Consider the following 17,063-nt stretch of genomic DNA (forward strand, 5'->3'; position numbering starts at 1 on the left):
TACCAGGGATTGAACTCGGGCACTCAACCACTGAACCACATCCCTAGGCCTATTTTTGTATTATATTAGAGACAGGATCTGGGTTGCTTAGCCCCTTACCAAATTGCTGAGGCTGGCTCTGAACTCGCAATCCTCCTGCCTTAGCCTCCGGAGCTGCTGGGATTACAGGCGTGCATCACCAACTTTCCTCATTTTAATACTAAAGATCTATCTTCTCAATACAAAACACAATTAAAGTAGAGTATTTATTAATATACAGACTGTTGTTCATGTGTTTCTGAACAAGTTAAAATTGTTGCAAAAATATGTGATAATTATGTATTTCTCCACAGCCATTATGATATCTGTTCATTCTTCCCTACCTTACTTACCATCTGTTATCAAGTTCACTTCCAGAATAACTTATTTTGAAAGTATGTGTCAAGTTCTCTAATAAAAATAACTAGTTTAAAGTAATGTATGTGGTTTCATAAATCTGTTTTCTAGGCATGCTTCCAGAAGAGTGGTGCATCAGTGGTTGCTATTCGAAAATATATTATCCATAAGTATCCTTCTCTGGAGCTGGAGAGAAGGGGCTACCTCCTTAAACAAGCCCTAAAAAGAGAATTGAATAGAGGAGTCATCAAACAGGTATTGTCGGAAATAAGAATATTTGGGTTGGGGGTGTGGCTTAGTGGCAGAGTACACCTAGCATCTATGAATCTCTGGGTTTGATTCCTGTTATCAAATAAACAAAAGGAATAAGAATATGTTGTGTGTACTATGAATCAAAATGCATTTTGCTGTCATATATATCTAATTAAAAAAAATTTAAAAAAATATCTTGTGTATCAGCTATGCTATGTTGTTCATATTTAGTATCATTTAGGATCTTTATGTTCTTTTGTGTTAAAAATAAGTTGCATGATGTTAATACTTAAGCTTAACCTAATTTTAGTATTTAGGATTAGGCTTGAAAAACACATTGCCAGTTGCTTTTATAATTAACTATCCTTCTGAAGAGCAGAAGAAATAAGGTAGTATAATTTTTATTTTCCTTACTTAGTTGGATTATTTTGGAGACTGCTCATGGTAGAAATCACATAGCAATGAAAATGTGAAGTAGGTTAAGGAAGCCTGTTATTGCAGTAGCAAAGAGGACAGTTGCTCTTATCTTGGGTTTGTTAGCTTTGAAACCTAATTTATTTGATTAGACTTTTTATTTATAAATTAGTTTTGTAAATAGGTTCATCTTAATTGGTTAATACTTAAAACTATCAAAGACTGTTAGAAGAACCAGGGAAACCTGAGTTAATTGAGACCAGTTCTAGAACCAATACTGATTCCAAGTATAGTCTATGTTATCTTGCACAGTTATTAAGAATTGCTTAGAATCATAGCCATGACATATTGAGTGTCTCCTGTGTGTCAGGTGCTTATGGGTTCATCAGTGTACCGAGGATTGAACTCAGGATTGCTTAACCACTGAGCCACATTCCCAGCCTTTTTTTGTATTTCATTTCAAGACAGAGTCTTGCTGAGTTACTTAGGGCCTCGCTAAGTTGCTGAGTTGGCTTTAAACTCAGGATCCTCTTGTCTCAGCCTCCTGAGATGCTGGGCTTATAGGCATGTGCCACCCAGTGAAGAGAACATATCTTGCTGTGTGGCACTTAGAGTCTGGCTTTCTCAAAATATGTAAAATTGCTGGCACAGTGGAGTTAAGGTCTGTACGATTTTTGATTATTGTGAATCAGCTTTAAAGTTGTATGAAAGTAAGTGCTTTGTAATATGTGATAAGACTTAAACATACAATCCTGTGCAGTATTTATCAGATTATTAACCTTTTGCATAAGGAATAATCTGCAATTAGTAAACCATGGTGAAGCATTGCAGCCTGAGACCAATGGGGGCCTAAACTTGCCAAGGAGCTGTTTTCTTCCAAGACAGCGAGGGGTTTTCTCATTTCTTTTTTTTTTTTTTTTTTTAATTACCCTAAGAGATTTTTGTTTCTTCCTTTCATGGGATAAATTTTATGTTTTGTTTTATAAAAGCTGATAGTAGATTATTTAACCCAGTTTCACAATAGCGTTCTTCCCCAGTTTTGTATTTGTGGAAACAAAAGTTCAGAGGTTTGAGTAGATTGTCCAATTTTGAATAACTAGATGGTACCATAGCTAAGATTTCATCCCAAGTCTTTTGACTCCTCTTCTATTGTTCTTTTGTCTCTGAAGAGCAAAATAACACTTCTTGCATCATGCTTTATAATTCTCTTATTCTAGTATAAAGTTACAAATATTAGAATAATTTAAAATAAAAATTATTTTACTTCAGGTAAAAGGAAAAGGTGCATCTGGAAGTTTTGTTGTGGTCCAAAAAGCAAGAAAAATGCCTCAGAAATCTAGAAACGCAAAAGTAAGTCAGTATCAGAGTTTGACCACTGAAATACTATTACTACTCCTAAAAATAGCAGCCTATATGAAGTGTTTACTATGTGTTGTTTTTTCTACCAAGACTACTAAGACCGAGAAAGATGATGAGTAATTGCCTAGCTAGTAAGTAGAATAACCAGGGTGCAAATCCAAACACTCTAGCCCAGTTAAGCCCATGGTCTTAAATGCCTTACATTGAATTATGGGCAGTTGTATGAATTATATAACCTTTCATGAGTTTTTTTTTTTTTTTAAAGTAGAGGAGGTATGAAAGTATATTTTTGCCCAATAGTAGATCTAAAAACTATATTCAAAGCCAATTTTCTTTTCTTTGTAAATACTAACACTCCCCCAAGACATAATAATTTCACTTATGTAAAATATTTCTGCAATAATAAAGGGAAATGCCTAATATTGCATCTATGTCAATACTTAGAATCATGAAAATTCCCCTGTATCTTTTTCACAACTCTGAATGTTTTTCTTGCCTCCTTCTTTTTTTTTTTTTTAAATAAAACTAACACTTTGAAAATAAACTTTTGTGTGCTTTCTGCCACTACACTTCACCCTTTGTTATTGAAGGCTGATAATGAATTAAGATCTTTAAATATATTATTCCCACTTTTAACTCTCAATATAAAGTTTTTATTGGGAAGAAATGGCACACAAGTGAATTTAACTCCAGTGTGGTATGATTTACTTGAATGTGGGAAAAAAGTGATTATTTTCTATTTGCTAGTTGAATTGGCAGTCTACTGAGGAAAGCCCTTGCGTTGTATATAGAAGTATATGAACTCTGAAAGCTTTATATTCTGTAATGATCATAATTTTTGTTATTGCATTTCAGAAGAGGAGCTCTGTGGTAGATCCAGAACCACAAGTAAAACTGGAGGATGTCCTCCCACTGGCCTTTACTCGCCTCTGTGAACCTAAAGAAGCTTCCTACAGTCTCATCAGGAAATATGTTTCTCAGTATTATCCTAAGCTTAGAGTGGACATCAGGTATTAGCCATTGATTTAAATCATGATTTCATGAGAAAGGAGACAAATTAAATATTCAGGAAGGAATGCTTTTTAATATATATTTTTTTTAATTATTAGAGCTATGTTATACATAGTGGGATTCATCCTGACAAACTCATACATGTATAGAAATCAATTTCAGGAAGGATGGATTACTTTTAGCTGAGCTTTGCAGTTGTTTTTTTTTTTTTTTTTTTTTTTTTTTTTAGGGTCCCCCTCCCATTTGTTTTCTTTTCCATATCACCTTATATAGTTTTTTGAAACTTAAGCCACATTTTTTTTTTTTTTTTTTTTTTTTTGGTAAAGGGATTGAACCCAGGGACATTGAACCTCTAAGCCTCATCCCCAGCCCTTTTTAAAAATATTTTATTTAGAGACAGGGGCTCGTTGCGTTGCTGAGGCAAGCTTTGAACTGGCAATCCTCCTGTGAAATAGCCTTCTGAGCTGCTGGGATTACAGGCATGCGCTACCGCACCCAGCCACATATTCTTTTATAAGATCCTGATAGAATATAGGTGTCCTTCCGTATTTATGGGGAATTGGTTTCAGGACCCCCCTTGATACTGTGCTCTACAAATTCAGAAGTTTTTTAGTAAATGGTGTAGTATTTGCATATAGCCACATGTATCCTTCTGCATACATTAAATCATCACTAGATTATTTATTTATTTATTTATTTATTTTTAGAGAGAGAGAGAGAGAATTTTCAATATTTATTTTTCAGTTCTCGGCGGACACAACATCTTTGTTGGTATGTGGTGCTGAGGATCGAACCCAGGTCGCACGCATGCCAGGCGAGCGCGCTACCGCTTGAGCCACATCCCAGCCCCTAGATTATTTATATAATGTAAACATTATGTAAATCATTTTCATACTGCATGGTTTAGGAAATAATGGCAAGAAACAGTTTGTACACAATCAAAGACACATTTTTCCCCTGAATATTTCTTTTTTTTTTTTTTTAAGGCTATGAACTTTTTTCTTTTTTAATTTTTTAATGTTATTTATTTACTATTTTTATGTGGTTCTGAGGATTGAACCCAGTGCCTCACACATGCCAGGCCGAAGCACTCTTCCACTGAGCCACAACCCCAAACCCCTAAGTATTTCTGATCTGCTATTGGTTGAAGCCCCTCCCTGTTACAGAACCTTGTGGATACAGGGGTCTGACTGTAACTGTTTACCTGTCAGCAGGTATATACTCCTGTATATACTCTTTTTTTCTTTAATATTTTGTTTTAGTTGTACTTGCACATGATACCTTTATTGTATTTTTATGTGGTGTTGAGGATCGAACCTAATGCCCCCGCATGTGACAGGCGAGTGCTCTGCCACTGAGCCACAACCCTAGTCCCCATATATACTCTTAGATACTCATTTTTCATTTAGATTTATTATAGAGCATGAGAGAATTCAGGCTTCAATAAAATTTAGCTCCAACCTGGGCACAGTGACTCACACCTGTAATCCTACCTGTAATCCCTGCTACTTGAGAGACTGTGGCAGTAGGACCACAAATTCAAGATCATCCTCAACAACTTAATGAGACCCTATCTCAAAATAAAATACGGCTGGGGATGTAGCTCAGTGGTAGAGCATTTCTGGGTTCAATCCTCAATTTTGCAAAAATAAATTAACACTTAGCTCTATTCACAAGTAGCATATCTTCATTTTAAAAACATTGAAAGAATTTTGATAATTTTTATCATCTGGAATGATCATTTAAATTATCACATTTGCTCAGTTGTGGATTCATACAGACATTAATTTGTTTAAATTTGTGATTCTCAGAATGTGAGTTTTAAGTGTGTTTGTAGAACATCTTTGTTGTGATGATCTTTGGAAGACTGGTTATTTAATTCAGAGTCATTCTACAGAAGGTTATTTTACTGAATGTGTATCCTTCTGATACATTTTAGTCCAGTATTTACTTGGGTTACTTGGGTTAATGAGGTTTCAGTTCGGAAGCCACGTTTTCAAAAAATCCATTTTTGATCTTGAAACTACCCAACATAAGTGTTAGTGAAATAGTGAAAAAGAAAAGGACATCATAAGGTCAGAAAATATGATTTTAATAACTTGACATTCATGCGTCTTTATGCTATGAAATATGGTTAGGCAGATACAACTGTGGATCAGAAATGCATTGTATAATGCATTTAAAGATGGAAACACATTTCACTTTTATTTCCCTTATTCTCTATTTTTTAGTGACTGGAAACCATATTCTCCCCCAGTAATAAATATTTTTTTGTTTCATTTTTTTTTCCTTTCCTAGGTTTCTACTCTATTTACATAAGAATGTGTGTTGCTCTCAGTGTGATCGTACTCCATGTCTGTAATCTTTTGAAACATTTTTTTGGCATCATCCTATTGAAACAAACTTTGCCTGATAATAATGGTTTGTTTACTCAAAGATGCCAGTGAACCTGAAGACCTTTATCCATGACCTCCCCTGCCCCCATCCCCATAGCTAATTCTAGGAATTGAACCTATGGTTGCCTAACCAATGAGCGACATCCCCAGCCCTTTTATTAAGTTTGAGGTGAGATATATATACATATTTATATAGATGTATTTTTATTTATTTATTTATTTACTTACTTTTGTTGTCAGTGGACCTTTATTTATTTATATGGGTGCTGAGAATCAAGCCTGGTGCCTCATACAGTTAAACAAGTGCTCTTACAACTGAGCTACAACCCCAGCCCTTCATTAATAATCTTTTTCTCCACATTTTTTATTTTTGCATTATACTTGTACATAATGATGGGATTTGTTGTTACGTATTTGTACAGGTACTCATAATCCATGACTTTTTTATTGGTAGCTTTTTCTTTTGATACATTTTTTCCCTCTTCTGTGAAATCATTGATTTTCTCTACTCTGATCACAGTGGAGTCCTGTCATACATTTTGAAAATGGAGCCCCACTTCCTTGGCCAAACAAAAGAACAATTAAAATGTTTCAAAAATATGAATTGTTGGGCTGGGCTACAGCTCTGTAGTAAAATGTTTGCCTGGCATGTGTGAGGCACTGGGTTTGATCCTCACCACCACGTAAAATAAATAAAGATATTGTGTCCGTCTACAACTAAAAATACATATATATTTTAGAAATCATGAATTGTGGTGTAGCTCAGGGGTACAGTGCTTGCCCAGCATGGGCAATCCCTGAATTTTATCCTAGCACTGCAAAAAAAAAGAAAAAAGAAATTGCCTATGCTATTTATATTTACTCCCCTCCTACTTTCTCAAACCCACTTTTTTAATTTTTTTATTTTTTTGAGTGGGGACTAGGATACTGAGGATTAAACCCCAGGGATACTTAATCACCAACCCCTATTCCTAACTTTTTTATTTTTTATTTTTGAGATGGGATCTTGCTAAGTTACTGATGCGGGCTTTGTACTTATGATCTTCCTGCCTCAGCCTCCCAAGTTTCTGGAATTACAAAGCATGCGCCACCTCACTGAGCATATAAGCATACTTTTGTCACACTTCATCCCCATGTTTTACTACTCTTTGCTCTTGGCGTCATAGTCTCTTCCACATTGCAAATTTCTTAGCCTTAAGTTGCTGCCCTCTCACCAGCATTTAACATACTTGATTCCTCACTGCTTAAAACATTTCTTCACTTGCCCTCCAGGGTATGACACCTTCTTGATGTCTTTTTTTTTTTTTTTAAATATTTTTTAGTTGTAGATGGACACAATACCTTTATTTATTTATCTTTATGTGGTGCTAAGGATCGAACCCAGGCCCTTCTTGGTGTCTTACTGAAGCCTTACTACTCCTCTTTTCAACCTTTTAAGGATTTCATTGACCCTTTAATATAAATAACCCCCTTATTACACCTTAGGCCTCTGGTCTTTTCTGTACATACTCACCAGTAATTGTTTCCATTTGCAAACCTTCAAATACTACCTGTACACACACATTAATTCACAAATGTGTTAAATATAATCCACACCTCCCTTTTAACTCCATATTCAGATGTATAGATACTGTTCAACATCACCACCAGGATGTTTAACTTAAGTATCCAAAACTGAACTCTTGATTATCCTCCCCAACTCCAGCAAAACAAGCCCTGCATTCTTCCACATCATCTTACTTTAGTTAATAGCAGCAGCATCTTTCCAGTTGTAGAAACTTTGTGCTGATCTCTTCTCTTTTTCTATGTCATCTGTAAGCAATTATTTGGCTTTGTCTTTAAAAGATATCATTAAAGCTGGGCATGGTGGCACACACCTATAATCCCAACAACTTAAGCTCTAAGCAACTTAGCTAGACCCTGTCTTAAAAAAGGGCTGGGGATGAGGCTCAGTGGTTAAGAGCCCTTGATTAAATCCTTGATACCAAAAATAAAGTATTGTTGAACAGACTACTTCTCATCACCTTCAACATGAATCTCTCCCAGGCTAATACCATCTCCTCTCTGTATTAGAACACATAACCTCCTGCTATTTTTTCCAAGGGCCCCTTCAGTCTATTCTTTGTTTTTTAAAATACCTTTAATTTTATCTATTTTTCTGTGGTGTTAAGGATCGAAACCAGGGCCTTGCATGTGCTAGGCGAGCACTCTACTGCTGAGCCACAACCTCAGCCCACCCCCTTCAGTCTATTCTTAACATCCCCAGCCAAAGTGAGACTTTAAAATGTACGATCATGTCACCTTTCTAACTCAAACCCCCCATTGGCTTCCCAGCCCCCTCATAGTTAAAGAAAGAGTTGTCGTTTTTTAATTCTAACATTTTATTTTGTGTAAAAAGGGGGCAAATTTAGTGAATTATTTGGTCTTGTACACAAAATTAAAATTTTAATGCTTTTCACATCCATGCTGAAAATTTGCAATTTGGTTAAAATGAAAGGAACACACATTTCTCCAAAGGAATTTTTCATACCATTATATACATTTCATGAGAAAGTTTCAAACACTTTTTAATGATCATAAGTTACCAGAAAATAAAAGATTAAATTTGTGCAGATATTGATCTATATATCAGATACATACAGAAATGATGTAAAAACCTATGCAGTTTACTTTGATCTCTATTCTCAAAAGATTTGCCTAGGGACAGATGCTTTTCTCTTGTATAAATGACTGTGGCTTTATTTAAAATATGAAAATCAAAGAAAGAAACCCAGTTTAACCTCAGTATTTTTAAAATCCCTTCCTAACATCAAAGAATCATTATCAAATATGTAGCACCATAATGCACATGTTGTTGGGAGAGGTTATTCACATCACACAAAATTAGTAATAATAATAAAAAAGCAAGAGTCTTTAAAACAGCCCATAAGACATTACATGTCCATTCCATCTCTGACCTCAATTACTGCTCTTTTGTCTTTTACTGGCCTCATAGACTACATTTGCTGTTTCCTTTGCCTGAAAGGTTTTCCCTTCTTAATCTACTTTGCTGTTTTTTTTTCCCAAGGCCCCCTTCAGTCTACTCTTTTATTATTATTATTTATTTAATTAATAATTGCTTTACATCAGGTTTTTACTCAAAGGCCATCACCACAGACCTGTCTTGACTGCTTTATTATTATTCCAAGTTGTAGGTGAGTGCCTTCTCATTGTGTTGTCAGATGGTAGAAAAAGCCTTTTCTACTTTATAAACATTCAATTTTGAACATTTTCAGAATACATGCAAAAATAAAGAACTATCATACTAATATCATTCCTAACAAAACTAATAATTGCCTAAAATCTAATACCAGTCCAAGTTCACATGACCCAATTGTCTCCAATGTGACCTTTTACACTTGTGCTGCCAAGTTTTTAGTCAAACGTGGTCTACATATTGCATTTTATAGATATGGTCAACCAAAACCTCTCTTCAGCCCAGGCAACACAATAAGACCCCATTTCAAAAAAAAAAGAGAGAGAGAGAGAGATCCATCCTTTGCTTAATTGTTAAAGCATGTCACTGTTGTAGACTAATGGTAATAAATGATGAGTTTTGGGGGTGCCCTAGCAGTTTGAAAATTTGTTCTTTGTATGATACCTGGTTCTTTATGTATAGGTAATAACTTTGCTTCTTTGATTGGAAAAAAACAAAGGATGCCAGCAGAGTCAGAACTTTAGATTAGGAAATAACCCTTGATCTTTAAATTTTTCTTTCATTGATGTATTTATTACTATATTTTGTTTTGTTTTTGTTTTTTCCTGCAGGCCTCAGCTGTTGAAGAATGCTCTGCAGAGAGCAGTAGAGAGAGGACAGTTAGAACAAATAACTGGCAAAGGTGCTTCGGGGACATTCCAGGTTAGAAGCCAAAGATTTGGGTTTCGGATCCTCTTTATAATCTAAAAATGTATTGAGAAACCCAAAGAGTTATTTTGTTTTTTGGTACTGGAGATTGAAACCAGGGGTGTTTTATCATTAAGCTACATCCCCAGCCCTTATTTATTTATTTGTTTATTTGTTTGTTTGTGTGTATTTTTTAGTTGTAGATGGGCACAGTATCTTTATTTATTTATTTTTTATGTGGTGCTAAGGATCAAATCCAGGGCCTCACACTTGCAAGGCAAGTGCTTTACCACTGAATTACAATCCCAGCCCATTCTCTCCCCTTTTTATTTTTTAAAATTTTGAGGCAATGTTTCATGAAATAACTTAGAGCCTCACTAAGTTGCTGAGGCTGGTCTTGAACTTTTGATCCTCCTGCCTCAGCTTCCCAATATGCTGGGATTATAAGCATGCGTCATTGCACCCAGCTAGAGTTTTTGTTGATGTGGGTTATACCAATAGCAGTATTTACTGTATTAGAAATTAAAATTGAGGAAGTTTTAAAATACTTACTAATTCATTTAAAAATAATGGGTAACTTGCTGTAGTGACTCATGCTTGTAATCCCAGTGAATTAGGAGACTGAGGCAGGAGGATCACAAGTTGGAGTCCAGTCTCTGCAACTTAATGAGACCCAGTCTCAAAAAGGACAAATTGTAGCTCAGTGGTAGAGCACCCCAAAGTTTAATTCCTAGTACTGTAAGAAAATTTTTAAAAATTACATTTTTCATGGAAAATAATTATTTTCCCTCAAACTTTTTTTAATGAAGAGAAAAGCACTTTTTGTATTTTTTGCAAATGTCCTTAATATCTAGCTTTAATTGATAACTGGTATCTGTTCCAATGTATTTGGAGTCTATGAAGAATGTCTAGCCTCACATAGAAATACAGTTAGAAAAAGGTGGAGTATAGTAAGAGAACTTGCAGAAAGTTGTGGATATTGATTGTTCTTTGATCCTACCAAAAGTCTACAAATGGTAGGTTGGTTGTTTTCAATCTTTATTGAGGTATAATTTACTATATACCCTAATACATACTCAAGTTAAAATTTATAATTCAGTGAATTTTAATCAATTTATGAATTACTGACACCATTGAATTTGGGACATTTCCAGTGCCCAAAAAAGATCCCTTGTGCTCATTTGTAGTCGCTTAACATTGCCACGCCTAGCCTCAGGCATCCTGGTGATCTTCTTTCTCTATAGATTCTGCACATTTCATAAAGACGTGAAACCATTCATTGCATGGCCTTTTGTATCTAGCTTCTTTCAGTTTTACATATTGTAACACGCACCTGCACTTTTTATTTATTTTTTAGCTGTAGGCGGGCACAATACTTTTATTTATTTACTTATTTATTTATGAATCGAACCCAGTGCCTCACACATGCCCAAGCAAGTGCCTAGCCACATCCCCAGTCCCTGTCTACAGTTTTTTATTAGCAAGTAGTGCTCCATTGTGGCTCTAGCATTTGTATTATCTGTTCATGAGGTGATGGATATTTGGATTATTTCTACTTTTTACTTAAATTGTGAATTCTGCCTGTGAACATTTATGTCCAAGTCTTTGTAAATACATAACACTTTCTCTCTTTTTTTTGTCAGTATTGGGAATTGAACACAGGGGCACTTTACCACTGAGCTATATCCCCAGCCTTTTTAATTTTTTTATTTTGAGGCAGGGTCTTGATGAGTTGCTGAGACTGGCCTCAAACTTGAAATGCTCCTGCTTCATGCTCCCAAATGCTGGGGCTTCAGCTGCAGATGTGTTTTCATTTTCCTGGGATATATGTCTAGGAATAGACTTGCTGGGCTACAGGGTGAATTTGTGTTTTAAGAAACTGGCATTTTGAGGGACGAGAGGTGGGAGGGAAAGGGAGAGAGAAGGGAAATTGCATGGAAATGGAAGGAGACCCTCATGGTTATACAAAATTACATACAAGAGGAAGTGAGGGGAAAGGGAAAAAAAAAACCAAGGGGGGAAAATGAATTACAGTAGATGGGGTAGAGAGAGAAGATGGGAGGGGAGGGGAGGGGAGGGGGGGATAGTAGAGGATAGGAAAGGCAGCAGAATACAACAGACACTAGTATGGCAATATGTAAAACAGTGGATGTGTAACCCATGTGATTCTGCAATCTGTATACAGGGTAAAAATGGGAGTTCATAACCCACTTGAATCAAAGTGTGAAATATGATATGTCAAGAACTATGTAATGTTTTGAACAACCAACAATAAAAATTAAAGAAAAACTGGCATTTTGCACCATCTTATATTCCCATCAGCAGTGTATAAGTTTATCTGTATTCTCTTGTCAACATCTGCTCTTATTCTTTTTATTATTAGCCATACTAGTAGATATGAAATGGTATTTGATTACAATTTTGATTATCATTTCCCTAGTGATTATTGATGATGAGCACTTATAGGCTGTTAGTTTCTTTGATGAATGTCTATTCAGATCTTTTTGTCCATTTTAAAAACAAGGTTATTTGTTATAAGAGTTCTTTTTTTTGGGGGGGGGGTACCCAGGATTGAACTCAGGGGTGCTCGACCAATGATCCACATCCCCAGCCCTATTTTTTTTTTTTTTTTTTTTGGTATGGGGAATTAAACTCAGGGGCACTCAACCACTGAGCCACATCCCCAGCCCTATTTTTTGTTTTTTATTTAGAGACAGAGTCTCACTGAATTGCTTAGTGCCTCACTTTTTGTTGAGGCTGGCTTTGAACTCGCGATCCTTCTGCCCAGTTCCCTGAGCCCTGAGCTGCTAAGATTATAGGCTTGCGCATTGCACCTGCCCAAGAGTTCTTCATCTAGATAAGTCTCTTATTAGATATGACTTGGAAGTATTTTTTTCTGTGACTTTATTGATAGTATCTTTGAGAGCATAAAAGTGTTTAATTTTGATGAAGTTTCATTTATCAATTTTTTTTTTTCGCTACCAGAGTTTGAACTCAGGGGTTCTTGACCACTGAGCCACATCTCCACCCCTATTTTGTATTTTATTTTGAGTCAGGGTTTCACTGAGTTACTTAGCACTTCATTGTTGCTGAGGCTGGCTTTGTACTCGGTGATTCTCCAGTCTCAGCCTCCTGAATCACTGGGATTACAGGCATGCACCACCACGCCCGGCATTATATATAAAATTTTAAAATTGTTTGTGCTTTTGATCTTTAATATCTGTTACCTAATTTAAGGTCACAGCAACATTGAAAAAGATTGTTCCTTTCCTTGTTGAATTGCCTTGACACCTTATCACAAATCAATTGACCATAAATACAAGGGTTTATTTCTGAACTTTTCAGTTCTGTTCTGTTGAACAGAACTATTTTTTTTTCTTTCTTTTTTTCTTTTTTTTTCCAGTGCTGGTAAGTGGAACCCAGGGCCTCACACATGCTAGGCAAGCATTCTACCACTGAGCCACATCCCCAGCCCTGCAAATCTGTAATGTTGTAACCACTGTCTTGATGACTATAGCTTTAGAGTGAATTTTGGAATTTGGAATTATAAATTCTCTTTTTTAACAATGTTTGACTTCTGGTGTGTGTGTGTGGCGGGGAGCCAGCTGAGATTTTGGTGGGAATTGTATTGAATCTATAGATCACTTTAGGAAGAATTGTTATCTTTACTTTTTGTCTAGTTGTTTTTTGTTTGTTTTTTAGGTGGACACAATATCTATTTTATGTTTATGTGGTGGTTGAGGTTCGAACCCAGCACCACTCGCATGCCAGGCAAGCACGCTACCGCTTGAGCCACATCCCCACCCTTTTGTCTAGTTTTTTAATCCATGAATCCCAAAGGTCTCTTCATTTTTGTGATTTCTCTCAGCAGCATTTTATAGTTTTCAGTCCATAATCTTGAATTTATTTTGTTAAATTTATTCCTGAGTATTTCGGAGCTGTAAGGTATGAAAGGGTTTTCTTGATTTAATTTTCAAGTTATTCTTGCTAGCCTATAGAAATATAGTTGGCTTATCTAAATATCTTGTATCCTGACCTTGATGAACTGATTTACTCATTATAATAGGATTTTGTTTATTTTGGTAGATTCCTACATATGGGATAATGTTGTCTGCAGAGATCATTTTACTTTTTCCTTTCCAATGTTGATGTCCTTTCTTTTTTGCATTGCAAAATACCTTTCATTTATTTCATTTAATTATTTGTGCATCTGGAATTCAAGAAAGGTTCAGGAGGGCAACAAGGACATCTAGACTGGAGGGTTCATTTGAAAGATGACTTCTTCACTCAGACGTCTGGCATCTTGATGTTTCTTGATTTTTGTCTCTCCCTCTTTTCCCATGGTGTCTGATCCTCTGAATCTCTCCATGTGATTTGGGCTCCTCACCAGAAGGGTGGTTGCAGGATCACAACTTTTTTCCTGTGATGATTGGCTCCCAAAAGGAAAGAGGTAGAAACTGCAAGGCCAGGAAAGAGCTTCCCTTGGAAGTAGCACAGTATCACTTATACCGTATAAAGATTCACAAGCATTTGCCCAGATTCAAGAGGGTATAGGAATACTTTCCAGCCTCTGATGTGGGGAACTGGTAACAAGGATGCATTGCTGAAAAGCAAATGGAGTGAAAGAGAATGTTGTGGCCACCTTCAGAAAATATAGTCAGTCACAGTAACATGGTCACACTAATCTTGATGACTTTTTCTTTTGCATGTCTGATTCTTAGAAATGTCCAGTGCTATGTTGAATAGAAGTGTGAGAGTAGACACCCTTGCCTGTTCCTTTAGAAAGCATTTAGTCTTTCACCATTATGTTAGCATTAGGTTTTTCTTAAGATTCCTTGATCAGTTAAGAAAATTCTGTTCTAGTTAATTGGGAAATCTATTGTGAATGGACGTTGTATTTGGCAAATGCTTTTTCTTTGACATTTGAGATGATTATGCAGTTTGTGTTCTTTATTCTGTTAATAGGGTCTGTTACATTGATTTTTGTGGTAATGCCTTAAAGATTAGTTTCCATGACCTTTATGTATTTTCTTCTATAAAATACACTGGTCTGTCTGGATGTTTGAATGGATCTTTTTATTATTATTTTATTATTATTATCATCATTATTATTATTACTTTAGATGTTGATGGACCTTTATTTTATTCATTTATTTATATGTGGTGCTGAGAATCAAACCCAGTTCTTCACACTTAGTAGGCAAGCACTCTACCACTGAACCACAACTCCAGCCCTTCAATGGATCTTTTAACCAAGTATAATAATGTAACAGTGCATCGGTCATTTGGAAAATAATGGTTCGCTGGATTATGCAGATTTTTTAGATGTTGACATTTCATGGAATAACAACAAAAATCAATTATCAACACTTATGAACAGTACTTAAGTATTTGGAAGATAGCAAGCTCACAGTGAGAGATGCAGGTTTTCCACAATTCAGATTTTCTATTGAAAGGTTGACTTTTACATTGGCAACAAAATACTGTTAGTTAAAGTGACAGGCTTACTTAATTCATTTTCAAGATTATGACTTCCCTACCCTAAAGTTTGAACAACCTATCTCAGTTCCTTCAAATAAAAAGGGTATTCCATAAAAATGTGGCTGGTTCAGCTAACAACTCACTCACACAGGTACTTTACAGCCACTGTCATAGCCCCATATGCAGCAGATGTGCTTTACTTATTCTTCCCCTTCCATCCTGTAAAATATTAAAAGAGGTGCACTCGCATGGTTATTTAAATAAAATAATTGTAACTACTTCATAAAGGGCATTCCTAAATGAAATCAGACCTTTTTTCCCCCCTATAAACCATAAATATGTAGCAATGAAGATGACAATAACTACTTGTACATTTTTCTGTCTCCACGTTGATTTGTGGTACGATGACAGCAGTTTTATTGACCAGCAGTGCACATGTCAACACAGTAAAACAGGCCCATCACATGAAAATAGTTAACGGTCCTGAAAAGTTCTCAGGAACCTCTAGGGGTTTCGGGACCACTCTTTAAGAACCAGTATTATGGAGCATTCTTCATTTTCTTCTTTGCCTGTTTTGCTTATTGGTGCTAATCTCATTCCTCGGTTTTTTAGCCTTGAAAAAGGCTATGTAATTTTCTATTTATGATACCCTAAATATTTATCAAATTTTTCCTTTTGTTTTTTTTTCCTTATAGGATTAAAAAGGCTGTTTATTATAATTACTCCATTTTTCAGATCCAATAAAAGGAAGTATTTTCTGTGGGGAAAGCAAATTAACCTACTTATTGGGACAGAATTGTAGATATCTCTGGGTTAGGTTGGCTGTTACTGTTTTAGGGTGGGGGATGGAGGGGTAGATAGAAGGAGAAAATATCCATAAGAGGGGTATGGACTCCTCAGTTAGATTGAATACCTGGTAAATGGGAAGAGAAAGTCCCTAACCTGACAATTTATTGTAAAACATATCTGTGCTGATGCAGGAACTCCGACCCACCTGGTGCAGAGGAGTCTTGTCTTGACCTGCTTTGGGAGAGTGTTGTCTTGATGCTTTTCTCTTCCTCCTTGGAAAACAGCTGAAGAAATCAGGGGAGAAACCCCTACTTGGTGGAAGCCTGATGGAATATGCAATCTTGTCTGCCATTGCTGCCATGAATGAGCCGAAGACCTGCTCCACTACTGCTCTGAAGAAGTATGTCCTGGAGAACCACCCAGGGACCAATTCTAACTATCAAAGTAAGAGTCAGAGTTGAATTTAACTGGGATCAGGGCAGTTTTCTTGGGGGATGAAGGAACCAAAAGAGAGATGTGTCAAAGCATTAACTATTGACAGAAAAACCAACAAGGAGTAGCTTTACAAATTTATCATTTATGAAAAGAAAAACAAATCATCAAGGTGTATCCTTATTTCAAGAGGCTGATCGGAAGTTGATTTTACTTTACTATAAAGGTTTCTGGGATATTTTTTTTTTATTATTGTAATTTAGATACATCTTTACATTCAAAACACCTCAATTATATTTTTGCCCACTTCTGTTTGCCTGCTTTTGTTTACCACAAAATGTATTTTAACCTTAAAACGAAGCCAGTGGAATTCTTTTTTTTTTTTTTTTTTTTTTTTTTTAAAGATAGAGTGAGAGAGGGAGAGAGAGAGAATTTTTAATATTTATTTTTTAGTTCTCGGTGGACACAACATCTTTGTTGGTATGTGGTGCTGAGAATCGAACCCGGGCCGCACGCATGCCAGGCGAGCACGCTACCGCTTGAGCCACATCCCCAGCCCCCAGTGGAATTCTTAACTGCTTAGAATATTTATTACTGACTTAAGCTCTATAACAAAGTATTTTGTTTCAATAAAGTATATTTGCCAGGCTGGGGTGGTAGCTCAGTGGTAG

General features: G+C 35.9%; 1 protein-coding gene across 6 annotated transcripts in view; it reads left to right on the forward strand.

Moving 5' to 3' along the window:
- HP1BP3 (heterochromatin protein 1 binding protein 3) overlaps window positions 1-17,063 on the forward strand; it is a 40,366-nt gene that overhangs the window by 16,634 nt on the left and 6,669 nt on the right. For 5 of the 6 annotated variants that reach the window (XM_081306258.1, XM_081306256.1, XM_081306257.1 and 2 more), the window contains 5 exons: window positions 487-630; window positions 2,311-2,391; window positions 3,256-3,410; window positions 9,615-9,705; window positions 16,245-16,404. In XM_081306258.1, the coding sequence (XP_081162384.1) occupies window positions 487-630; window positions 2,311-2,391; window positions 3,256-3,410; window positions 9,615-9,705; window positions 16,245-16,404 (631 nt within the window). Of the gene's footprint in view, window positions 1-486; window positions 631-2,310; window positions 2,392-3,255; window positions 3,411-9,614; window positions 9,706-16,151; window positions 16,405-17,063 lie in introns of those variants that run through there. The other variant, XM_081306261.1, reaches the window with a different exon arrangement.

Source organism: Spermophilus citellus (genome assembly GCF_964194105.1).
Source record: "Spermophilus citellus genome assembly, chromosome: 9".
Taxonomy (NCBI): domain Eukaryota; kingdom Metazoa; phylum Chordata; class Mammalia; order Rodentia; family Sciuridae; genus Spermophilus; species Spermophilus citellus.